The sequence below is a fragment of the Sinocyclocheilus rhinocerous genome, unplaced genomic scaffold, assembly GCF_001515625.1.
Source record: "Sinocyclocheilus rhinocerous isolate Xijiao unplaced genomic scaffold, SAMN03320098_v1.1 scaffold2386, whole genome shotgun sequence".
Taxonomy (NCBI): domain Eukaryota; kingdom Metazoa; phylum Chordata; class Actinopteri; order Cypriniformes; family Cyprinidae; genus Sinocyclocheilus; species Sinocyclocheilus rhinocerous.
In genome coordinates, this window is record NW_015623807.1 from 156,985 (window position 1) to 183,613 (window position 26,629).

General features: G+C 38.5%; 2 protein-coding genes across 6 annotated transcripts in view; one reads left to right on the plus strand and one right to left on the minus strand.

Annotated features, from left to right (window-relative positions):
• The window catches only part of pam (peptidylglycine alpha-amidating monooxygenase), a 68,716-nt gene extending 66,056 nt beyond the window's left edge, over positions 1-2,660 (plus strand). For all 5 annotated transcript variants that reach the window (XM_016548406.1, XM_016548434.1, XM_016548411.1 and 2 more), the window contains 2 exons: positions 362-424; positions 1,847-2,660. In XM_016548406.1, coding sequence (XP_016403892.1) covers positions 362-424; positions 1,847-2,025 — 242 coding nt within the window. In that variant the 3' untranslated portion in view covers positions 2,026-2,660. The remainder of the gene's footprint in view (positions 1-361; positions 425-1,846) is intronic.
• A 5,430-nt stretch (positions 2,661-8,090) lies between these two features.
• Positions 8,091-26,629, minus strand: part of LOC107737037 (interleukin-6 receptor subunit beta-like) — a 21,339-nt gene continuing 2,800 nt past the window's right edge. Inside the window, exons 2-16 of the mRNA XM_016548443.1 lie at positions 18,400-18,474; positions 17,989-18,294; positions 16,848-16,986; positions 16,567-16,739; positions 16,322-16,476; positions 15,368-15,527; positions 14,665-14,741; positions 14,335-14,551; positions 13,204-13,422; positions 12,030-12,161; positions 11,791-11,940; positions 11,571-11,711; positions 11,327-11,423; positions 10,158-10,239; positions 8,091-8,757 (exon numbers count right to left, since the gene is read on the minus strand). Of these exons, the coding sequence (XP_016403929.1) occupies positions 8,230-8,757; positions 10,158-10,239; positions 11,327-11,423; positions 11,571-11,711; positions 11,791-11,940; positions 12,030-12,161; positions 13,204-13,422; positions 14,335-14,551; positions 14,665-14,741; positions 15,368-15,527; positions 16,322-16,476; positions 16,567-16,739; positions 16,848-16,986; positions 17,989-18,294; positions 18,400-18,454 (2,631 nt within the window). The 5' untranslated portion in view covers positions 18,455-18,474 and the 3' untranslated portion in view covers positions 8,091-8,229. The remainder of the gene's footprint in view (positions 8,758-10,157; positions 10,240-11,326; positions 11,424-11,570; positions 11,712-11,790; positions 11,941-12,029; positions 12,162-13,203; positions 13,423-14,334; positions 14,552-14,664; positions 14,742-15,367; positions 15,528-16,321; positions 16,477-16,566; positions 16,740-16,847; positions 16,987-17,988; positions 18,295-18,399; positions 18,475-26,629) is intronic.

Consider the following 26,629-nt stretch of genomic DNA (forward strand, 5'->3'; position numbering starts at 1 on the left):
ATGTGGAAAATGTGTTTTTTGAACTTTAAACCGCATAAACACATTTCATTACACCAAATACACAAAATACTGTTCTTTTTAGCAACATCATATGACCCCTTTAAGGCATGATAAAATTATTGTCACAAGAAAAAACATTTAAATATGTAATTTTGATGATCAAAGATGAGTTTTAAAGGATACAATTTTTGACTACAGGGGGACTTTAACTTTTATAAAGAATATCTCTTTGGATTTGAGACTTTAGTCTTTGCAACTTTACAGATCTTCTTTATGCACCAAGAGCTTGTAACACTCCAAAGAGAAAGGAACCATGTGCTGTTGTATGTGGGATTGATTTTGATCGATTTCTACTTTTAAGATGATTGTCAGGTGAAGTTGGATTCTTCAGGATCAGCAGGAGGAATCCTGGGTAAAATCAGAGGTAAGAGAGAAGATAAGACCTAACACTCAGCTTTCCATGAAAGCTTTCTTTTTTCTTTTGGCCGGTTCCTGGAGCGCTTAAACACAACCGTGTGGTTAGTTAGAACGTCTGTGGTGTAACCGTACCGCTACATTCAAATTAGATTTCATGCACATTTGACTTTGTGTTTCAGATATTTTAATACACGCAAGTACTAGCAGAAAACATTTATAGTTTAAAAAAATTGACATTTATGTCTAGAGAATAACCTTTTTAACAGTTTGACCATGTTTTATCCACATCAAACACACATTGTGCAGGTCAGTGCTATTTTAGCCCCACTGATATACTGTTATATTCACATTTTTAAGATCTTGAAATAGATTTTATTTTTATACTTTCTGATGTCCTTCTGATTTTAAAGTTTTAGTAATTTTGTTTTGTCATTTTTATTAGTTTTTTTTAATAGTTTTTATTAAAGTTTGTTATTTTAGTACTTAAACTAAATGAAACTAAAAAGTTGCATTGGCAACTAGATAAAATAAGTTTAAGGTTTTTATATTTTATTTTATTTGCGTTAATGTTGGGTATTTTATTTTGAGTAATCAAAAGGTTTTTTGCGGTATTTGTTTTAGTTAACCTTTTATTTTACTCAAGTCAACTTTATTTGTTCAGTGCTTTATACAATACGGATTGTGTCAAAGCAGCTTTACAGCATTAAACAGGAAAATAGTTTGTCAGTAATGCAAGAGGACAATAACAGAGTAATTTTTCAGTCAGTTCATTGATGATTTAGTTCATCATCATCCAGTTCAGCTCTCTTCCAATAGTGTCTGTGCAATCAGTCAAGCGTCCCCAACTAAGCAACTACTGTATTTGCTCCCAGTTTACTGCTAATCAGTAAAGCATTCAGTTATTTTACACAAAGTAACTTACTGAATTCAGTCTACACAGATTTGTGCATTAATTAAAGCAGAAATTGTCATCATTTACCCTCATGATGTTCCAAGCCCATAAGGCTTCTGTTCATCTGTAAAACACAAATGAGAATAACACAGGATCATGGAGGAGAGAACGGTTGGAGAGATGAGAGAGGAGCGCAGACCGGTCCAGATATTTAGCCTGATAAACACTTCTCGGGCATCAGTGACGTGTCAGCACTTCTCTTCTCTTCTCTTCTCTTCTCTTCTCTTCTCTTCTCTTCTCTTCTCTTCTCTTCTCTTCTCTTCTCTTCTCTCCTCTCCTCTCCTCTCCTCTCCTCTTCTCTTCTCTTCACGCAAACGAGCACAGATTTGCCTCCGATTCCTACCGTAAATATATCAAAACTTAATTTTTGATTAGTAATATCCACCCTTATGATGGTTTTGTGCTCCAGGGTCACATATTGTATACCTGGCGTTAGATGTTGCAAGGGTTGTGAGTAAGACTCTCTCTCACACACAGGCAAAGCTGCAGGAAGCTTGAACCTGGGGAATTTCTTTGCCTCCCACAAAGGCTACACCCGGCACGGCTTCGACAGGCTCAGCACCGAGGGAAGCGACCTGGAGAAAGACGACGAGGACGGCACCGACTCTGAGAACGAGGAGTACTCCGCTCCGCCGGCCCCGATGTCCTCGTCCTAAAGAGCCAACGCTTTCTGCTAGCGCTGTCGGGATCTACTTTAATCACCTCTGTATTTGTTTGTATCAGCTGCTGAAACATTTCATCCGGTGTGAAAATTTTCTCCCTGAGACCTACGACTGCCACTTTAATTTATGATTTTAAGGGACCACGTGGAGATTCAAAGCACTGGTCATTTTGATGATAAACTTTTCATTGTTATTTTTTACAGAAGGGTAAAGGTAGATTATTTATTTAGTTTTAACGATGAACAGCTGTTCGATCTCTTCCAGTAATTTAGCAGTCTGATAGCAGTGCAATTAATATATTATTGATCCAGGCATTTTGTGTCCTAACATTTCTGTATGTCTGTGCCTTCATGTATTTCGCCTTCTGCAGCACCTATATATTACTACAGATGTGCCACATATTTAAGAGCTGCTACTGTCACCTGTGATTCCAGTTGTTTTTTTGCATCTGATAAAAAAAAACACAAAAAAAACATGATTACAAATGTAAGGCTGTATTTACTACATTTTCAAAGCTAATGTGAGATGTGTCTGATATTTGTTGTGATACTGAGGTTTTATTGCAAGACAACTATTTTCAGTAACAATGTTATTTGTGTAATAAAGTGTCTGCAAAGCATCACCTCTTTTTACCAGTTGTATGAAGTATCTTAAATGTATGTTGAGAATTAATTTCAGAAAATTCACACTATACTGCTAATCAGGGGAAACATTGTTTTGGTGTCGGGGAAAATGTAAAAAGTAAATGCAGTATTATAGGCCTATTTTCTTCATTGAAGGCAGTGTCATAATAGTCCATTCAGATTGAAGGATTCCTTTGCTTTAGCCCATAGGTTATCATGAATAATGATGTTTGAAAGTAGAATTATTAAATAATGACTCAATGAATTACTACATTATTACTACACCTTAAAATCAACAAAATGATGTCAATTCACAGGGGGAGGGGGTGGGGTCGTTTTACCCCCAAAGGTCTGACTTTAACATTAAAATAAAAAACAGGGTTTTACCCTGCAAATCTATATATTTAGGTGTCCAAAAATGCCCAACTGGAAACAAATATGTATTCACAGAAAGAGATTTTTTTGCAGTTCACAGATCTTCAGATTTTTTTTCTAAGTAATAAATCACAAATGTCATGTCCAGTTACGAAATCTAAATTTCCAACATAACCATTTCAATAAATATGTCGTGAAATCAACAAATAAAAAACAGGGTTTTACCCTGCAAATCTATATATTTAGGTGTCCAAAAATGCCCCACTGGAAACAAATATGTATTCACAGAAAGAGATTTTTTTGCAGTTCACAGATCTTCAGATTTTTTTTCTAAGTAATAAATCACAAATGTCATGTCCAGTTACGAAATCTAAATTTCCAACATAACCATTTCAATAAATATGTCGTGAAATCAATGGTCAAGAGATCAATAATATATATATATATATAAAAGGCTAAGTATAAGTGAGTTTTTTTTAATTGTTTTAGGTAACAAAGAGGGCCAGATTAAATCGGTAGATTTTTTTTTTTTTTTTTGCCTGTTCTGCACAGATTCGGGCAGGAAAAATTTCTAGGGAATGGATTTAAATATATGGCGAAATATGATCTCAAAATTCCAGTGGAACCGAAAGAAAAAGCAAGCAAGAGTTCGCTATAGTCATCAGCACAAGTCAAGTCAAGTCAAGTCACCTTTATTTATGTAGCACTTCATACAATACTGGACGTGTCAGAGCAGCTTTACAGTGTCAAACAGGAAAATAGTTTGGCGATGCAAGAAGACAATATTTCCAGCTAAAATCAGTTCATTGATGATTCAGTTCATCATCATCCAGTTCAGCTCTCTTCCAAAAGTGTCCCCAACTAAGCATTAAAGGGGTCATATGATGCTGCTAAAAAGAACATTATTTTGTGTATTTGGTGTAATGAAATGTGTTTATGCGGTTTAAGGTTCAAAAAACACATTATTTTCCACATACTGTACATTATTGTTTCTCCTCTATGCCCCACCTTTCTGAAACGCGTCGATTTTTACAAAGCTCATCGTTCTGCTTTATAAAGGATTGATCTAGATTCCCACTATAGGCGCGACCATGCAGTTTTAAATGCTTCCTGTGAGCTAAACAATGTAGAAACAAAGTCACCTCATCTAAATATTCACAGCAAACACCCTTTCAAAATGACCAAGAAAAAAGACCTACACTTTCACTGCTTCTCAAATGTTTGTATCCCCCAGGATACACTCTCAGAAAAAAAGGTACAAAAGTTGTCACTGGGGTGGTACCCTGTTCAAAAGGCACACCTTTGTACCTAAAGAGTCCATATTGGTACCTTAAAGGTACATATTAGTTCCTAAAAGATACAAAAGTGCACCTTTTGAAAAGGTAACTTTTGTACCTTTTTTTTCGTATCCGGATGACCTACTATTTCCGCCCAGATTCTGAAGTGTGCATAGGATGGACTTTTTTGCAGTAATTACATATTCAAAAAAGTACCTACTCAAGAGAGTATGCGATTTCAGATGCAGACTATGTTTATTTCATACACTGAGCCTGTCCCATCACCCACACTTGCGGTCTGTGCACTTAACACTTGTCTACTTGCATGACGCATTTCCTGTATTTGGCCCAAGTGTTCAAGTGGACATGAAGACTGTCCAAATACCCACACTTGAGGTCTTGGCCACTTGAGAGCGCATGCACACAACAGGAAGTAAGTGCGCAAGACTGTCCGATGTCTTAAAAACGCCAAAGTGCAGTGCCCTTAACGCCACTCTAAATCCACACTCCGGAGCGGTATTCGAGGCTAAGCATATCCCATCATGCATTATGTTCATGCATGTATCATGCATTAAAAATCATGAGACTTATTAATAATAATTAGATATTACATATAATTTGGTAGTAAAACATGAAGTGTTGCACATTTTATTGGTGAAAAGATGAGTTTGTGTATTTTGTACAACATTTACGACTGCTTTTTATCACTTACAACAACCACAATTATTAAATCGTGTCGTCTGTTATTGAGACTACTGGACATTTAGATGTTTATTTTTAAAATGCAAAGTACTGAAAATAAAATTAAAGCTCTGTAAACACTTGCATTTTTATAACTCTATAAGTGTGTCCCATCAGGTAATGAAAAGTTTTACACACACTTGTGGTTTTCATGCTCACTTGGGCCAAATACAGGAAATACGTCATGTAAGTAGACAAGTGGTCAAGTGCAAAGACCGCAAGTGTGGGTATTTGGACAAGCCCTGTAAGTGTGTGTAGAACTTTATTTAACCAGTGGGACCACTGATCTATAATAGAGAATATAGATCTATATATATATATATATATATATATATAGATCAGTGAGTAGGACACACTTACAACATAGTGTTGTAAAAAATGCAAGTAAACTTTGTACAGAGCTTTATTTACATATTTTATACATTTAATAATTTGCACGTTAACATAAACTTCTAAATTTCAGGATCAGGAACTCCTATGAATGACAATTTAATTGTGGTGCTTCTACTTAAGTGATAAAAAGAAGTTGCAAATGCTTTACAAAATACACATCTCTGTATCAATGAAACGTGCAAAACTTTACATTTTACACAAATTATATGTGATATTTTATTCAAGTTTTCCTTGACATTTTGTGATTTCGGAGTTCCTGAACGTGATGAATGATGGGATAAATACTGCTCTGAAGCGCTATTAGAGATGGTGTGGGTTTAGTGTGCATTAAGGGCATTGAGCGTAGCCATTTTTCAGACCTCAGTCTTGCGCACGCACTTCCTGTTGCATGCACGCACTCTCAAGCGGCCTAGACTGCAGGTGTGGGTTTTGAGACGGGCCCCTTGTGTTTCCATAGTTCAGTGTCAGGCCTTGTGCTGCAATGCATGAGTGCTCACTTCTGTTTCCGGTATTTCTCAAGCATCAGTTGAGCTTGTTAAGATACATTTTCACTATTATAGATCATCCTGCTTACTAAACTCTGCTCCGTTTATCATCATTTGACCCCATTACTCACGTGAATTGCACTCAAACAAATGTTTGGCACTTTTCACAGTCAAAGATTCAAAATCCAGAGATTGGAATAACTTACTAAACTGCATATTTGTTTGAAAAATACAGTCACAAATGTAGTTCTGAAAGTGGCTGGTGTGTATAATATCCTGCAGCAGCTTGCTGACGGCCCTCCTACCAGCATGACAAACTACACTTGAATTGAAACTGTGAGTGGGTTTTAAACAGAAAGTTCTGAGCTCTACTATGGGGGTCGAAGGTCACCTGACCAAACCGGAAATCAGGTCTCGTCAGAAAGACTTAACAGCACTAATCTATATTCTGTATTTTCTATAGATCAGTGGTTAACAGCAGGGTGAACTGATGGCGACATCGATGCACTTTTAAGGTGATCAGCTCACCTTAGTTTTTTTTTTTTATTACAAAGTTGCATATGTGATGGACATCGCTTATGATTATCTTCAGTTTCTCCTTTAAAGACATCTTGAGTAAAACAGCTCCATATTTAACGAAACACATCGATTTGGTACTCGAGTACTGTTCGTTTTTACAACTTTAATTCAAACAAATTCATTGCGCGAGAGGATACTATTATAGTAGTGTTTTTACAGAAATAATAACAACAATGATGATGTTTCTGTGGCTTAAATGTAGCCCTGCTGTAAAGTGACTAAAAATGATGTGATTTCTTACTCCCATTTTTTTTTTAAACAAAAGAAAAAGAAAATCACTCACAGCTCTTGACTGAATAACTTTTGTAGCTTTAATAAGAATCAGTGCATGTCTAATTCACACAGTACTGAACCACACAATCATGCATATTAGTTTTACAGTAGTTTCATTTCTCATCGCTTAGAGCAGCATTTCTCAAACACCGTTAAACCAAGGACACAAATTACAACCTCATATCCTTGCCAAATTACAGGCAAAGTACTACATTACCCATGATCATGAACTCACCAAATGGGACTCACCAATCAGAGAAGAATTGAAATGCATCCAAGCAATATCCACAGACTGAAGGTATATAAACAAAGTCTGAGATACTAGTAAAGGAGTCTTCACTAGGAGATCGTAAACACAGTGTGGCCTTTGGCAGCAGACTTGCACGATGATTGTTTGGTGCCACCACAAAACATTTGAATTAAGTCTTTATTTAACCTAGTATCAGTGATACACACGTAGGTGATGCAATGATATAAACAAATCACACAGAGATACATGAATACATGTAATAAGGCATTCAATTAAATATTTGCATTTCATAACTGACAATTCAATGTAGTGTTAGTCTTATCCCAGAGATAATGATCATGAAATGAACATGAAAGCAAGGTTAACTCAAGCTAGGGTTGACATTCTGGTGCATATTGTTAAAAATATGAATATTCATAATAGCATGTCAATAACTTAATGCGCCTTGGCACAAATTGTTCATAGTTTTCTAAACAGTTTTCTGCACATTGACGAACCACAGACCAATCAGCTGTGAGCTTGAGGCAAAAAAAATCAGCAACACTAAAATGAAAAGGGAAATCCATTGGAAAACGATTTTACACAATGCTACGACTAACCATATATATGGTTCAAAACAACAGCAACGTATTGTGGCTGGAGCAGCCATATTACAAACAGCCGTTCTGCCTCTGAAGGCACATGGCAGTGTGGCATCTCGAAGTGTGGACAGCTTTTTAAAGGGAGCAGTCTAGTGTTACCATACATGTCTGCGGAAGCTTGCAATCCCATTAAAATGCCAAATGAAAAGTTCATCGCAGGCACATTAAAGCAGCACTATGTAACTTTTGGCGCTCTAGCGGTTAATAAACAGAACTGCACACATCCCGCGGAAGAACGTTCCAACAGGATCTACTTCTCTAAGTTTATGTCTCTGGCGATTCACGCAGGTATGTGTTACTCCGCAGCGGTGACAGCCCGACCAGGCTGCAATAGTCCAAATATACTGTAAGTACTTATTATAAGTGTACCGGAGTGATTCGGAATAAGACAAAAACGCGGTTTGGAAGATGAATTCATGATGTACTCGCTCATTATACACATTTTGCAAATTTTGAACACAGAAAAAGTTACATAGTGCTGCTTTAAGATGCCGTGGAAAGGTGACACTAAATACAGTAGCTTAGGGCCGTCTCCAAAGCGCCAGCGTCAGCTCGAATGTTTTACTGAGGTCGATAGCCGCTCTGCTGCTGCACGTAACATAAGGCGGAGGCGGGAGGATCCTCTGCGACAGGAGACGTCTCCTCCTCCTGCACTGCTCCATCGCATTCCTGGCCAAGGACGCCCAGCTCGAGTTCTCGGCCTCGTCTGAAGTACGAGCTCCTGGACTGGCCGCCGCTCTCGCTGAGATGGTCTGGATGCTCCTCGCAGTCCAGAAGCGGCTGTGTGGACTCGGAGCGAGCGAACACCGGAGGCTGATGGCTGGGAGTCTGGCCCTTGTAGGTGGCTGCCACCACTGAGGAGTACTGCACGGTGCTGACTGTGGTCTGGCCCGAGTCGCCCGAGTCGATGTCTGACACGCTGTGGCGGGGCGAGGACATGCAGGACGAGCCTCCGATGCCGCTGCTGTGATCCTCAGAGAGATACTTGTCCTTCTTCAGCGGCAGCACGGCTTTGTCTTCCTCGCACAGGGACTTGCCGTCAAACACGTCCACTTCCACCACGCTAACGTCTTCTTTGGGCACATCGGCCTGTTGAGAGGGTCAGATACTGTTAGTTTTGTGTGGCAGACCATAAGAACGACCCAACAGACCGGAAATACAGTTTTGAGCAATATGCCATTATGTGGTCGGAATCGTGTTTGCAGAAGATTTGTGTTGCAATATACAAGAACGTGGTCATGTTACAATGAAAACGAACATGTTCAGGTCATAGCAGACCACACCATTTTTTTATTCAATAATATTCTTCATTGTGAGATTGTAAATGACATATAAGCACATTCCTCCTCAATTCTCATTTTCTTCAAGCAAAAAAACAACAAAAAGAAATTTAAATTGTAAAACACTGATACTGACATCTCTCTCTCTATATATATAACTGTAATAGTGTTAATAAGAATGAAAGAACTTAATGATTCTGGTTTTGAATCCATTCTGGTTTCGTTGATTGAATGATTTTGAGGAAAAAAAGAATGAATTGAATGTTTGAAAATCAATTCTTATTGCATATATTGCCTTAAAGGGATAATTCACACAAACATGAACATTTTGTCATCGTTTATTCACACTAATGTCGTTCCAAACCCTTGAGACTTTTCTGAAAAAAGAGATTTCTGTCTCTCAATTAAAGGAAGAAGCAGTTTAATCCAATTCTTCTGAAGAGACACAATCATTTTATATGATGAAGTGATTTAATTTAGGCTTTTATTCACATTGATACACTGATCAACACACATACAAAGAGCTCATCAAATATGATGAACGGAAGAAAGGTTTGTTGCTGGGTTTTAAGCAGTATGCCTGAACTGACATGTACCCTATTTTATGTGCTCTGTGATCAATGTCTATATGTATGTTTAAGGTTTATGTTTATGTTACTTTTAACATGTCTTTATGAACTTTTTGAAGTGTCAACATTTTGGGTGAATAGATTTTCAATGGAGGGACAGAAATCTCTCAGGTTTCATTAAAAATACCTTCATTTGTGTCTCAAAGATGAAGAAAAGTCGAATAGGTTTTGAACGACATGAAAGTGAGTAACTGATGGCAGAATTGTAATTTTTGGTTGAGCTATCCCTTTATCTACATGCGATGAGCTTATTTTAGACTCCATACAACAGTAATAAGATTTTTTTTTTTTTTTTTTTTTAAACAAACGTTTATGAAATGACTTTGCAGTCTCACTATCTTTGTGTCTTTTTTTAAACCTATAGACCTTGACATTTTCTGTGAGGCATGTCAAACGTCTTCAAAATACATTACACATATAATACATATTAACAGCTAACTATATACACTGTATATATTACAGAGAATTTGAGGGTTTCTATGTGCATAACTGTCATGACAACTTCATAATGAAACGAAATCTTTATGGACATGTTTTTGTGAGATTCACCCATAATTTGAATGCCTTGCAGCTCACTGACCTTAATGGGGAAATCAGGTGACCAGTGGGCAATGGAGCTGTCAGACGGGTCTGGAACCTGCGGCCACAACAGCTTCTTAATCCTGAACAGAGACGAGCAAATAATGACAGCTAACACCATTCACTGCTGTTATCAAGTAGGGTTAGGTAATATATCCAATCTTCATAAAATATTCTTTCTGTATTCAATTAAGCAAAGTCATAAACTTCATCATGATTTAAATGCACTTTTCATTTGGTGCTAGTTACTTAAAGAGCATGTCATTAGTTTCACAATCCTTCTATATTTCGAATGGTGACCAGGTCAAGAAGTGACAAAAAGTGTTATTAAAAGTATAATAAAATTAGCGTGCAGGACTCTTGCTCTAAAATAAACACCTACAGCATGTAGGTGAATGTGCACATATTGAGTGATCAGTTACAGGACATCCACAGCAGGAATCAGTTATGTTTGGTATCACTGACATCAAACGTGATGTGACACGGTTTGACTTGCCATACTGAAACATTCAAGGATGAATGAGAATCAAAGGTTCGCCAGAGAAGATTATCAATAAATAGCAACTCGCTTTATGGTATGTTTTGGTGCATTTTGTCATTTTGAATGCCAAACAGCACCTGGTTATCATGCACAATCATTACATCTACAAGAGCAGCATGAACATTTCGCTAAACTTCTCATTTGTGTTCCACGGATAAAATATATATTTTTTTGTCCTTTTGGGAGCTCGACAGATGTGAACTGCTGTTTTATGGAACAAAAGCTGCATGAAGATATTTGTCAAATGCATGGAACAACATAACATTCAGAACTAACAGAATTATTATTATAAAGAAATGCTTAAATACTAACTCTCATTTAATCTGCTTGTATTGTTATTGATTGTATTGCGTAATATAAATGGCAATGATAAAATATTCTTTGTTGTTTTCAATTAGTGAAAAATTAAAATGAGTGAAAAACATGACTAGTTTTGAATTCATTCTTTTCTAAATTGTGTACAGTGTGCACAATGACACAGTTTATGGTTAGGCAATTAGGCACTATTAGCCAATCTTGTGTAAGTATTTCCAGACCAAGGGTTCTCCAAAGTGAATCGAAGTGGTGGTGGGTTAAAGTTGAATTCTTGCTTTGTGTTTCATTTTGAGTGGTGAAAAGCACTGACTCACACTTCTCTTTTCCGCAGGCAGAACATTATGATAAAGACGGTCAGGAACAGGAAGCTGAGGCAAACCACCACTACAATCACCTCCACCTCTCCATCGCCTACAGTCAAGAGAGCAAGCTCACATCAAAGCACCAGCACACGTCACATCCTTCAGTAGCTTAAGCAGCATGTATGTGATCGCTTCTTGTGAAAATCACAATGCATCATCAAGCATTTCAGAAGAAAAATGAGCATAGAAGACATACCGTACTTCATGGTTTTGAACGTACAATCCATGCCTTTTACAGAGCCTGCTACAGTTGACGCCATGACGTTAACCACGTAATCAGTTTCACTGGCCAGATCAGTCAGTACATATGAATGGACATTAGGGCTCACCGTCACGGCTGCCGAAAACATTCGACAAACATCAGCTTGTGAAATCATCACAGGGATTTCATCACACATTCATCATGTTTAACATACATTTCCATTGCTTAGTGTTCCTGATCTCATAGTATATGGTGTAGTCGGTGATGAATCCACGCTGTCTGTCCAGTGGGATCTCCTCCCACGTCAGCTTGGCACTGTTCTTCTTGGATTTGGTTACTGTGACAGTAGGACCCTTTTCTGGAGCTAGATAAAAAACAACAACAATAACACAGCGCTGTTATACGAGAGTACTTCAGTACATGAGAACACTGCATTAACTTTCAGATACATACTTCCTTGTTGAATGTAGGCTGGTCTGGTTACTGGTCTTCCTGCTTGGAAGTGTGTCTGCAACGTGTGTCGAACATGATACTTGTAAATTGGATACACTGATATGTTGTACCGCTTGAATTTCTCCAAATCACCTTGGGAAAGGGGGAAAGGCATTTGGTCACCTACATTGCTCCCAAAAAGATTGGTTTCACAGTGAAACTGCGACTGCAGACATCCGTTGAGCTTTCACACCGACAGCACTTCTGCTCTATAACAGACCTGTGGCTCTATACAGAAAATGATGTAATTTCTGGCAGAATCCGCTTTGATAACAGTTATAAATTATTTGAAAACATAATTTTTTGGCACTGTTTTGGCCAATATTAGGATTATATTCTAAAATCACATTTATATTTTGCAAATGTACTTTAATGTTTAGCATTGAGCCAAGAACAGACTCAACACCAAAACTTGCAGCGCTTCCGTTGCGAAACAGCCTGCAAAATACAGATGCAATACTTTCCCGCTTACAGACGTATGAAACAGGTCTGATTCATACTAAAGTTGTTTACTGACTGACACTGTTATATACAGTGTGGGGAAAGTTACTCAAAAAAAAAAAAGTAATCACTAGCTACTAATTATATCTTCAACAGTGTAATGAAACTACTCTTAATTCATTCAAATAAATTATGTAAAATTGCGTAAATTATTCTTGAAGGGATAAAGTTACATTAAAAACGCTGTTGAATTCAAAAAATGTTGAATTTTGATGTTTAATCCACTATTGTTTTTATGTAGAATTGTTCTGTTGTCTATAATTACATCAGAAGTAACTATAATTAAAATACTGAAAAATTAAGAGTAATCCCTTACTTTACTTTTTCAAGGGAAAAGTCATTAAATTACAGTAATGCATTACACGCAACACTGAACTTCTACAAACAAAATGTAATTTTCTTAAGATTGAATAGATGTTTAAATAAAATGGTCAAACTGAACAATTTTTGGACTAATTTGATCATGCGTTCAGCTACCAATAACATATTATAAACCGGATAGTTCCGGTCCTTGATTCTGATTGGCTGAGCCGCGTTCGAAGCTGTTATTTTTAACTTCATCCTGCAGATGTGCCACCAACAATCAGCAGATTAAAATAAATAAATATGCACAGATTCCATGTAGAGTTGGTACCGTTTAGTGTGGTGTTGGTGACATTGCTGGAGACTCTCTGCCAGCCCGCCTGAAGCTCTGTTTGATGCACATTCTGGGGGATTTTCACCCACTCCAGCAGGTAATGGAAGAGATGTAAGCCGGCAGGACGAGACGGGACAGCAGTCCACTCCACCTGCAGCTCCGGCTCCGGCTTTTCATCACGCACCGACCAGCTCATATCCCCCACACCAGGAAGCTCTACTCAATCACAAACACACCACACATTACACCTTTCACATGCCTCGACACAGCAGTTTTATTAAATACATGCACACTAAACATGTATTTGACTAAATAATTTATTTAAACCCTCCAACTGTCCTAAAACTGCACCCATCTGTAATCGTTGGGTCAAATTTGGTGGGTTCCAAATGATCTTGTCATATCATATTTTATTAGTCATATTACTTTATTTCTTTTAGTTTCACAGAGAACCTATCAATATGGCTGACTCTGCACAACACAACAAATCCATTTTTGCTCACTTAAAACGACCAGGTGAAGTACTACAGGTGTTTTGGAAAGCGCTCAGTGGCTTTAGCCCCACTATACCCTATCACACACAACATAATGTGCAAGTAGCTGAATCTTAAAAAATCTTTAATATGCTGGGGCCACATTTTATACATAGATTCACAAAAAAGGAATTTAAAAGCCAAAGATCTAGATTCTTCTAGAACTGTGACTCATAAAGATGGAGCACTTGTTTTGAATGACAATATTATTATTTTATTTTAAAAGCAGCTATCATTTCATTTGTTTAGATCAGGGGTCACCACACTCGGTCCTGGAGGGCCGCTGTCCTGCAGAGTTTAGCTCTTGCCTCAACACGCCTGCCTTGAAGTTTCAAGTATACAAAGTAAGAGCTTGATTAGCTGGTTCAGGTGTGTTTGATTAGGGTTGGAGCTCAACTCTGCAGGACACCGGCCCTCCAGGAACAAGTTTGGTGACCCCTGGTTTAGATGATATCACAAAGCCTGGTTCAAGTGCCAAAAATAAGTGTTGCCTTTAGAGCATATTCTTCATCAAAAAAAGGGGGCACAACTATTCTGAGGACAACAGAAGGGTTCAAATGTTGAATTTTATCAAAAAACACTGCAGTCTACATACCTTGATCTGATCTTGGAATGAATAAAGTTGCTTTAGGAGACACTCCAACTGAATTGGCAGCAGTTAGTTCAATACTGGCCGTTTTTCCTGGTGGCAACTCCATCGAATACATCAGCCTGGGCTTATCTGCTCTTATAGTGTGACTTTCAAACATCACGTAATCTTGACTGATATTCAGGTAATATTCCAGTATTTTTCCATTCGTTTTTACAGGAGCCTGTAACAGAAGACAATATGCTATTGAATATAAACAGCTATTGAATATGACACTACATAGATTAACACTATTACTGATATTTTAGCACATGTAAGGTGAAAAAAGGAATTTACCTTCCATACTAAAGTGACATTTCTATTATTAGAAGTGGGCTGGATGACTCTCCAAAGATCTGGTGCGCTTGCTGGCTCTGAGAAAATAAGATGGCCTGATGAGTATTAATGATAAGATTCAATAACATCAGAATGCTGGGAAGTAATTAAGCAGTGATGCTACTAACTTAACTGCATTTCAGTAGCCTGACAATAGTTTACTTGCTTTTTTAAATCCCCGTTTTTAGTCTCATGTTGTTCGCACACACTTTACTGTCACCAGAGAATAATCTCTAACTCACTCTCCTATGTATTCTGTGTTGGAAAGTCTGATTTATTCTATTCAGCCAGTTAGTCCTAAATGATCTTCTCTCTCATATGTAAAATCCAACTCATTTCTGAGTCTAGTACAACCGTACGTTCGGATTCCATCTCTGCTTATTCCTGCATTTGGAAGCATGCTTCATGAAACAGAGCCTGTTCTCTGTTGTCCTTAAAAGATAAAACTCTTCAAAACAACACATTTTGCCTAAAGGCGAGTAATAGTAAAGATTTACTAGTAGTAGTGTTAGAGTAGCTAACTAGTTTTTTAAAGGGCAGCTTAACTACTTTAGTAAGCTACCTTCCCAACACTGTTCTTAAGGATTTTATAACCCCATTTTAGGATCCTTCCATCAACCTTTTTAGAGTTTTTCAATCACTTGATGAATAATACAGATCATACTGGCTTCTGCGGTGTGCCCTGTGACGCTGGCACTCCAGTTACTCCAGTGACTGCTGTGACTTTCTCCAATGCATCGCATCTGCACCACGTATTGAGTGTAAGGCTCCAGAGACTGCAGTCTAAACGACTCCATGTACGCTTTGGTGAAGCTCTCAGGCACCTAAAAGATTCATGAACTCATGAATAAACAGCGTCTTTTTTTTTTTCTTCTTTTTTTTTGAGGTGAGGACTAAATTATATGCCAGATGATAATATTCCATTGTTTGAAATAAGAACCCACTCCCATCCCCTTGAGCCATAATAGGGCATTTCACACCTGAAATGTTTAACCCAGGGTCATTCTAAACCCCAGGTCAACAGAATCCACGTTTAACACTGTTCATAATTTACCCGGGCTTAACCATTAATCCTGGGTCTTCATAAGCTTACGTTTGTGCATTACTGCACATTCTTATTTGCATATTTGTGGTGTCAGTGTCATTGACTGGACGAACGCAGCACTCAACCTGTCTATATAACGGCTCTAGCATTGCGCATCCTCGGGTTATATATTGCCGATCAACTTTGCTTATACAACGCCGTGTTTTCTTGCTGTCCAAAGCAAGTGAATATGAGGTACACGTTTGGGTGTCAGTTGCTCTGCATCTAGCCGTTAACACTGCATCGTTTCACACTTCACAAGTTTGGCACTGCAACACCACAAAAGCACTGCCAACCCCGCTTCTGAATTACACGTGTGAAACATACCTGAGGTTAAAGACGGGGGTTCGGAACGATGATGACCCAGGCTTAAGCGCAGTGTGAAAAGCCCTTATGAAATGTTTTGTTAAGGCAAATAAAATAGGTCAAACAAAAGAACACTGACATCAAATCACACCACGTTTTTCACTAACAATCATTATTAACAGTACACAAAAATGCTATCTTTTGTCCTGGATTTTGGCTTTCCCATACCTCGACCCAAACATCGGATGCTACTTTGCGGTATCTGATGGCATAAGAGAGTTTCAAAATAGTCTCGTGAACGGGATGCTTCCAAGTAACCATGAGACTTGTGGAGATATTAACTTCAGTGAGGACTCGGACATTCAATGGTGGATTTGGTTTCACTACAAAACAAACACAAAAGCCAGTTGAAGTTATGCATTCATACAGAGTTTTAAATGCATCCTTTCCTAATTCAAAAGCTGAGATCATACCAAAATATGCAGAATACTTTTGAAGTTCGTCTGACCGCTCTGAGCCCAGCGCATTCTTCACTTCAACCCACACTCTAAAAAGCATATGAATCTGAAAAGTCTCCAGATTGACAACGCAGTATCTTGCAAGATGCTGATTACACTCAGCTTTATATGTTAGGTCTGAAGCAAGTCTAAAAAAAAAAAAAAAAGAAGTAAATAACACTCTAGTCTTTCATTTTGAGTAATTTGGCAAAAAATCATAAAGGTGCTTTCAGTACTTATGCTACTCTAACACGTACACATGGACAGTAAGGGTGTAATTGGTGTCGAGCAGCGGGGATCGCGATCCTGGATCCCAACTACAGTTTAAGTAAGAGGAAATATCCTTGCCTTCTTGCACAGCAAGGCATGACAGATTCTTTGGTTTCAGTGGAGGATCTGGAGGTCATAAACACAAAAACAATGGATGTATCAAGATGTTTCCTTGAAGTTGAAGTGTTTGGTAAATAATGCATCGGGTTTCAAAAAATGAGAACGTCTGAAAGAGGCAAAGATTGTTTTTTCCTACAGGTTTATAAACCACTGCATCACAAACCGAAAATTGATATTATTAACCAAATGTTCTGAAGGCATACATGTGGGGAAAAAAGCAGAAAATTCTCAAATCTCAAATATGGTTCGACAAGCTGTCGTGCCAGATTTGACGTCAGAAAGCCAATGATGATTAACAATATTGAAGAGAAATGCTTCATTTGAATAGCATTTGATCAGCATTAATCAATTTCAAAACTAAGGCGGAGGCAAAGCTTATAACGACTTAAATGCCAGTCTTTTCCCGACAGAAATGTCTCTGAACACTTGCAATATAGTACACTGGATATTCTGCAATATTTTGTGTTTTAGAAAAACATATGTGACCCTGGAGCACAAAAGCAGTCTTAAGTCGCTGGGGTATATTTGTAGCAATAGCCAAAAATACATAGTATGGGTCAAAATTATCGATTTTTCTTTTATGCCAAAAATCATTAGGATATTAAGTAAAGATCATGTTTCATGAAAATGTCTACTCTAAATATATTAAAACTTAATTTTTGATTAGTAATATGCATTGCTAAGAACTTAATTTGAACAACTTTAAAGATGATTTTCTCAATATTTAGATTTTTTTGCACCCTCAGATTCCAGATCTTCAAATAGTTGTATCTCGGCCAAATATTGTCCTATCCTAACAAACCATACATCAATGGAAAGCTTTTGTATTCAGCTTTCAGATGATGCATAAATCTCAATTTCGAAAAATTTATCCTTATGACTGGTTTTGTGCTCCAGGGTCACAAATTGTCAAAAAAATACGTACAAAACTAAAACCCAGCTGGAGTGACGAATTCAAGCCTTTTAATTCTAAAGCAACACGTGTGATTTTGGCAGGAAAATACTTACATCCCGTACGGAGAAAGATTCCATAGATACACTGTGGTGCGTATGACAGCGACTTCTTGGCGGCTCTGCAGCGCAGCAAACCGCTCATGTCACTGCTGACGTTAACAGTAACACTGACAGCCGTTTCATTTATTTTACGGTAAACCTGCTTTGCAATGCTGATGTTTTCCAATCTCCATTCAATGTCATCTGAGGTATAAACAGAGCCTTCCAGGAGGTGACAAGTCGCGGTGAAGTTTTTTCCCACCTCAAGAACAATGTTACTGCTGGAGTCTGGAAGAATTTTCACACAGCTACTATTGGAACCTGTGTGGACAAAACACTGCATTGAGTATCACAACAAAACAATAACGATATACAGTAAGTGTTAACTGGGAGGTAATAGAGTGAAGGACTGGTGACATGGCTTACCTATTGCATAGTGCAAAAACATCAAGAGTAAGAGTAAATGATGTGAAGTGTCCATTGTGACATAAAGGCAGGTATCTGAGAAAAGATGGAAATCAAAAGATATAATATGGGTCACTGCTACCATTCGGTAAATTTTCATGTCCCCATAATGTATGTCCTAAGATAAGATTAAACTAAATTTTTTCATTACTTTGTTAAGAGAATAGCTGCATTTTTGCCATGTTCCCATTAGCTGCAATGGAAAACTGAAAACTTATTAAAGCTCCCATATTGTCAAAACTGAAATTTCCTGGCTTTCTTCACGATAGCTGAGGTCTAGGGGCTATTTAACTACCATATAAGTTTCAAAACAGTCAGTCCACAGTAAAATGCACACAGCCTGCATAATGTAGCTGTGATTTTTCACGAACCGTTGTGACTTCCGTAAAAAGTTGACGTCAGAACAACACAGTCACTGCCTTCAGTCACCACCCCGAGCACCGCCCACCGTCCCACTCTCCTTTAGCCAAACCCCCAGACAACATCGCGTCCATGCCATTGCTGACTGAGCAACAACAACACGGAAACCTTTCGAAAAGGTTAACTTTAACCATGAAACCAGATCGGCAACCTGTAACGTTACACTCTCACTCAAAGGATGGACGATCTGACAGGATTGTTACTATGAGGTGGATCACATCTAACGTGTATAGTAAAGACAAACTCACCGTGTCTATCTAGTCATGATGAAGATGTATATACATTTCAATTTCAGCAGGCAACTATTTTTACAGCTACATTATTGTTCCAGCCACAATTAATCACAACAATGTATATACAATTACAGATGATTATATATAAATCGTCAGTTTGTTGTTTTACACACATGCACACAGACATTATTTCATACACGACATAGTCGTGAGATGCAAGAAACATAGACATATGGCAAGAAATCTGTAGACGCGCCCATAACGACAAAAGACGATACTTTATTGAACCTTTTCTGATAAGTGCGCGCGCTGCAAACGTGAGCATTTTTGACGATCGTTTCTGTCCAGTCTGCTCGTTTTATCGCGTTTAACCACAGCTGTCGTTGGTTTTTTGTCTGGCAGTGGCAGCAGATATGCGATCAAATTTCTAATTTGAGGCTGTATTACGTCGATTCTGGCACCCAACATCACAACAAGATGATATTTTAAGCTCCTTATGTAGCCGAATCTGCGCTGGTTTGAATGGGCCGCCTCCAGTTTCCCCTTTGTTTTGCTGCTTCCAGCTAGCGCTGTGACGTCGGCTGATCCTAGTTACCTGTGGTTGGCCTGGCCGTGCGTCACTCAGAAAACAACTGGCCAATCAGAAGAGAGGCTCATGAATATTAATTAGACAGGCCAAAATCAACCTGTTCTCAGCAGAGCTCCTGAGAGAGGAGCTGTAAAAATATATTGAGATGGTTTTTGGTACTTATACCGCAAATATATATTCTTAAGGACATCAAAACCTAAATTAAAACTCCAGAAAGGTGTACAATATGTGACCTTTAAGAAATGCACCACTGTCAGGGCAAAACAGCTTGTAAATGGTGCATATTAGTACTCTAGAGTAGGCATATATACCCTTAAGGTACTACTTTAACTTTTTAGTGGTAAATAAGGTACAAAGTTGTCTCTTTAGGGACAAGCTGCTGTATCCGGTGTTTGTCCAAGCAAGGTTTTTAGCTAAACCAATAATTCAACATTTCCAGAAAAACTGATTTTTTTTTTCAGTGCAGTAAACAGGCTTTTTTCAAGTAATTCTTCAAGTAAACAGAAATAAAGAACACTGAAATAAATTAAGAGCAGTTAGTATTTTTGTTAGTTTTGTTTCTTCTTTAATAATAAGGACAACATTGTCACTTAAATGACTGCTATTTAAATTTGGAAGAGGTTAAAATCAAATGTTTGACATGTTTTAGATTTTCTTGGGAAAACGGTTTTAATATTTAATCAATTGATAGGTTTTTCCTTATGTTCACAACAACACTTTCCATCCTTAGTTTTGTGTAATATCCCTCTCCTGTTTAGATATATTGTATTTTTGTGTTAAATAAATCATTCGGCATGTAAAACAGGCATAATTTCAAATGTATCCAACTTATTGATATCAAGAAAACGTAGAAAAGTGAGATAAAGTGAGACTTGTGCAGCCGGGTTAGGGTTAGGGTTAGCTTCCTCCTCCCAATCTCATCTACATTTAAAGAATAAGTTTCTCGTTTTTCAACCAGCTTTGTATTGCTACAATGTCGGTAGTATGTGTGAATGAACACTGAGTACTCTTCCTCTGTGTTACCTGCACCCAGATATCCCTGTTTGTCGGCAAAAGTGCACCAAATGAAGCAAAGTGTGACATTTTGTGTCATCTGGCAGACAGCGTCAGGGTTTTTTTTAAACTACAGATCCAAGCATTTTTGTATCCCCCTCATAGACAGTCACCTCAACAGAGGGGTGCCGCCAAAATCAAAGGTGCATTATTGAGGGTTTTGTCAAAAGGGAAGCTCTTTTTCTCAGTTTTCTCTAGTCATGTAGCACCAGTTTCAGATTTTCTCCCCTGCTTTTTTCTGCACAGACAGCCACGTTTTATTTAAAGGCAATCTTGCCAGCGGTGACGTACCCTTTAAGGTGAGGTGTTTGGAAGCTTAGACAAGCCTATCAGTTGGTTTGTGTTGATAAAATTGCAGAAATGAATATGATAAGAACATTTCAAAACATGGTCATCTTCAATGGAAGTAGGGGAGAGTGGGGTAAGTTGAGCCACCCCCTGTATCTTGGCAACTGTACACTTTTACTGTCATGTGACCATGTATTTTGGAACCACCCATCATTTCTGCCAGACTGTGGAAAGGAGAAACACATGGGGGGAATGGAAGGCACCCATTTACTTTAAAAACTGTTTTTGGCTTGTCACTATCATTTATACATATTATTTGCAGTTTATTTGATAGGAAGAGTGTAAGAACCAGAAAATGCTTTTCATCACATTATAATCAGATATATCTTTCCACCTGTAGTCCCTAATGGTCAACAAACTCTCTGTTTAGTCTGTTTTTAGGAAGGCTACAACTCTGGTGTTCAACATATTGTTTCAGAAATGCAAACAATAAAATACTGAAATTGAAACTTCATTTGGTTGGTTTTATGTTATTAAAGTTAACTTTAAGAAAAGAAGTATGACTGTTTGTAAAAGGAAATTATTAAATTGGTTTTTAAATGATTATTTATTTGACATGGGTTTGAATCAGATTTGGTCAGATGGTCATTTTACACCCAGATGGTGCATCTTACCCACTGACTCGACTCGGGTCAACTTACCCCTAACCCGGGGCAAACTGAGCCATGGGAACACTTTTTTCATAAGAAGCCATATTTTTAGAACCGTTTGTCATAGATACATTCTGATCATTTAAAATGATCGAAATACTTTCATTAGGATAGGATAGAAACTTTCATTGTACTTCTGCATCATTTTCCCTTATCTTGAGGACCACATAAGTAAAAAGTGGCTAATATTACCCCACTCTCCCCTATAAGTATTAGACATTTAATTTAATATTTTACAGCATAAATCTATATCATCAAGACAAGTGATTATAATGGGAAATATACTTAATTACAAGAATTAAAGTGTGACAAACTGCTAAATATTCTATATGATGATCTGCTGGCGTGCTGGAGCTTTGAATTCGTTGAACTGCCTTTAGCAGCCTCCCTTCGCTCTTTCTCTCTTCTTTTGTCTTCTTTTTAGTGAAGGCATTTTTTTTTTGTCTACAAAGTGTGCCAACAACAGCAAATTTGGTGTTATCTATATTAGATCTGATCGGGAACAATAATTTGATTAGACGTTCTAATTCTAAGAACATGGATATTTTGTACAAGTTGTTAGTGCTTTTAGAAGGCCGAGTCATTACCGACAAAAAATAAAAGCAAACAAACTACCAACTAATTACTAATTCAGTGGATCAACCACTGACTAATGTGGATTGTAATGCATCTACCTGGTAATGCAACGAGCTTCGGGGACTGTGGTCTCCACTCTCCAGAGAGTGGCACACAGATTGTGAGTGATGCTGCGGAGCGGGCGGGAAACACGGAATCAGTGCACTGTAAAAAAAATTCCGTAAAATGTACGGTAAAAAACAGCAGCTGTGGTTGCTGGAATTTTACCGTAAAAACTACGGTAGCAACATTTTAGGTTTTACGGTTTTAACTTAAATTTACAGTAAAATACCGTAATTTCATTAACTGATATAATGTTAATATACCAACCTATTGAAGTACTGAAATCTGTTTTGTAGCTTTGTAATACACTGATAACCACCAAATGCAGGAGGTGATGAGAAAGTCACATGATGAACCAAAGCCGATATTTTGTACAAGTTGTTAGTGCTTTTAGAAGGCCGAGTCATTACCGACAAAAAATAAAAGCAAACAAACTACCAACTAATTACTAATTCAGTGGATCAACCACTGACTAATGTGGATTGTAATGCATCTACCTGGTAATGCAACGACCTTCGGGGACTGTGGTCTCCACTCTCCAGAGAGCGGCACACAGATCGTGAGTGATGCTGCGGAGCGGGCGGGAAACACGGAGTGGATTAGCGGAATCAGCAGATCTTTAGCGGAGCGGTAACAGACAGCTTTAAGCTGGGGTGATGGGGGGGATTGGTGAGAGGGGCACCTCAGCCGATGAGGGCAAAGGGGCAGTGGCTCTAGCCACCGGGCCACCCCCCTGTGCACGGCACTTTCAAAAACATGTTTTGTTATGCTGGTTGAAAGTCTCTTCACATCCCGATAGCAATCATTAAGTTAAGTGCTCTAAATGTATTCTAATGTATTCTAATAAGTTAAGTGCTCTAAATGTATATCATCTGTGTATATCATCAGGCATAGGACCATAAAGTGTTCGTCCAGTCACATCCTTCGGTCTGAGGGCTGTCCTGCCTACTTATAAACATATGTATTTGCAAACCTCTGTTCGCGCAGACATGATACATCATCAGCGCGCTCCATTACTCTACTGCAGACCGAGCGAGAGCGGAAGGCGTTATTATTGTAATATTATGCGCTTTGTACTGTAATGTTTTCTCACCGGTGAAATGAGACATGAGGTAATCTGACAGCGCTGCATTCAACCCTCCAGCAGTGCCGTCCCTCATCGTGTCGCTAATTAGCCACTGGTTTGCCTGTGCCAGGGCCGTCCCAAGCTGACGCGGGGCCCGGCACGAGAGGCCCCAGGTCTGGGGGCTGGCCCCCTCAAGCACGGAGGAGGCGTGGCTTTGGAGAGTGATTTGCAGGGAGGGTGGGATCTTATGCTTTCAAAGCTAGCTTGCTATTGCGATCCTCTCCGAAATCGCCAACCCTAACTTTAACTCAGTGCTTACTTGAGGCACCTTTGCCAGCTTTTTGGGTATGGGTTTGGGAGACTCGCTTAGGGCCACTTAGGGTCCCTGGCCTGTTGGAAGGTGAACCGGTCTGAGGTCTTGAACACTGTAGCGTCTGGACCAATCAAACACACAATTTTTCATTTGATTTAACAAATCAGTTATTCATTAGATTAACAAATCGTCACAGTCCCCTCACCCAATAAACTGGATGCCAGGATGTCTGCAACGACACCAGGTCCCCCCTGGTTACCATGGCAACCCTGACACCAGATACATTTACGACCTAATGAAATGTAAGTAGGGAAAATCACTGCCTTTTTCATAAGGAAGAGACACAGTGCACAGTAGAAATGGACTCTTCTAATTAATCCATAGGAAAACCTTTCTTTGAATGAACACACATACCCTTCAGGTCATCGTGTTCCCCATGAGCTGATTCGCTACAACACTAAGGATATCTCTGTATTTACCCTGACCAGTTCCCCGGTTTCTGCTGCTGAAAAACACCCCAAACAGCATGACTCTAGCACAACTATGCTTCAACGCTGGGATGGTATTGTGCAGTTGGTGAGGTGGTGCCTGGTTTCCACCAGACATGGCACTTGGAAATGCGGTTCATTAGACCAGAGAATCTAGTTTCTCACCATCTGTGAGTCCTTTAGGAGCTTTTTCTTGCAAATTCCAAGTGTGTCTTTATGTGTCTTTACTGAGGAGAGGATTTCACCTGGCTACTCTGCCAGATCAGTGGCGTGTCGCAGTGTTGGTTGTCCTTCTGCAAGTTTCTCCCGTCTCCACACATGATCACTGGAGCTCATCCAGAGTGACCATCAGGTTTTTGCTCACCTCTCTTTCTAAGGCCCTTCTCCCCTGATTGCGCAGTTTGAGCTTTGACCTCATGGCTTGTTTTTTGCTCTGATATTCATTTTCAGCTGTTAGACCTTATACAGAGAGATGTGTGTGTCTTTTCAGATGATACTACAGTCAATGTGTAGAAACGTCTCAAAATGGATCCAGAGAAGTGGGATGTATCCGAGCAAAATTTGTCAATGTGGTATGCATGTATATGTATTTTATTTATTTATTTTATATGTATTTATGTATGTATTTATTTATTTATATATGACTTATTTTATTGTTTTATGTTTTTGGTGTTATGCTATCAATGTTCTATGTTTTGCTTGTGTTTTAGATTTTATGCTTCTTATGTACAGCACTTGGGTCCATTTTTATGGTTTTGAAAGTGCTTTATAAATAAAACTGAGTTGAGAGTATTTGCATTATGGAATATAGAGTATTGACTGATGTGGGAAAAATTATCATTTAAAGCATTTTAATAGCTTTGTATTAAAAAGGTTTCTTCTATGACTTCTATGAAGTTTATTCTATGTTTATTCTATGACTTATATACAGGCATATGGTTATTTTCTAGGTGTATCACCAGCAAAGTCACGATACGGGACTGCACTGAATTTCACCTCAGCAGAATTTAGTAAAACAGCTGTTTATTAAACACTGCATACTATAGGGCCGTTGCTAGTTATTGGCAGAGCAGGCAGCTGACCTCTGCATTATGAAGGGCCTCCATAACTGTACCACAGTACAATAGGCTATAGGTAATGGCATTATGCTTCATGTTTACATTGTGCACTCCCCACCCTACAATATTCTGATTGTTTGCATCTTGTTTTTAAGCCCATAAATAATAATGTACTCGTTCTAATAAATTTGTATTGTAATGTACTCATTCTATTATATTAAAATCATCTTAACATTGCTGGTATCATTGCACAAATCAACACACTCTCTACGTTTAACAAATAAAAATAAAAATTAGAAGAGCTCTAAACTAATGCGCTGTCTTCACTGTACCTCACGCACACACGTTTAGTCCCACAGATCACGCTGCACGCGCACAGACATTCTTTTTCGCATTTAGACAAACTTTTTAGCGCTGCCCCGCAATTTTATTAATAAAGTAGCTTAATCGCTGAAGAGCTGCATTATCTTTCTCAACAAGGAGCTGGTAACATCATCGTTTCTAAAGGAATTAAAGCCACAGCTTCACTGTTAGAGAAACGCGGCAAAACGGTGGTAATTCATACATACACAGCCCCTCTCTCTCTCTCTTTTTGACCGTTATATTGATCCAGGAGCATGTTGTACTTGGTGACATCACGGCGACCGTTAATACAGAAACGCGGCAAAATGGTGGCAATTCATACATACCCAGCATCGTCTCTCTCTCTCTCTCTTTCTCATAAATGAACAGTTGATGAATTACACTTTTCTGAGAATAGAATATTGAAGTGGAGATCGCTAAACTGCAAGCTTACCAGTGTCTTCAGAAAGCAAGCGCGTTTATCCACAGTGGAGAGAGAGCGCGTGCACATGGTTGCCAGGTTGACAAAGATAAGTAGCACATTTAGCAGATAATTCTGTATTGCGCATTGTGAAGATCTGTTTCTGGGATTACATCTATTTATATCAGGCAACCCGGTTGTGTTCCTCTGCCGGCCAGATTAAACCTCATATGTTATGCTCTATTTATTTTTATTTTTTTAGAAACCTAGCACTTTTCTACTCAATTTTAAACGTTGTTCTTGTATTCAAATTAAGCGTGGTCCACTGCAGCGCACGTGCCACAATATCGATACAGGGACAGCTGTATCAATACCAAGCGGCAACCGTCTCTCTCGTGAAACCAACACGGAAGTGACTAAAACTGCAATTAATCGACTGGCCGCTAGAGGCTGGCTCCAAAAGGGAGTCAGTCCCATAGACTCCCCATGTTAAAGGGGGCATATGATGCTGCTAAAAAAAACATTATTTGGT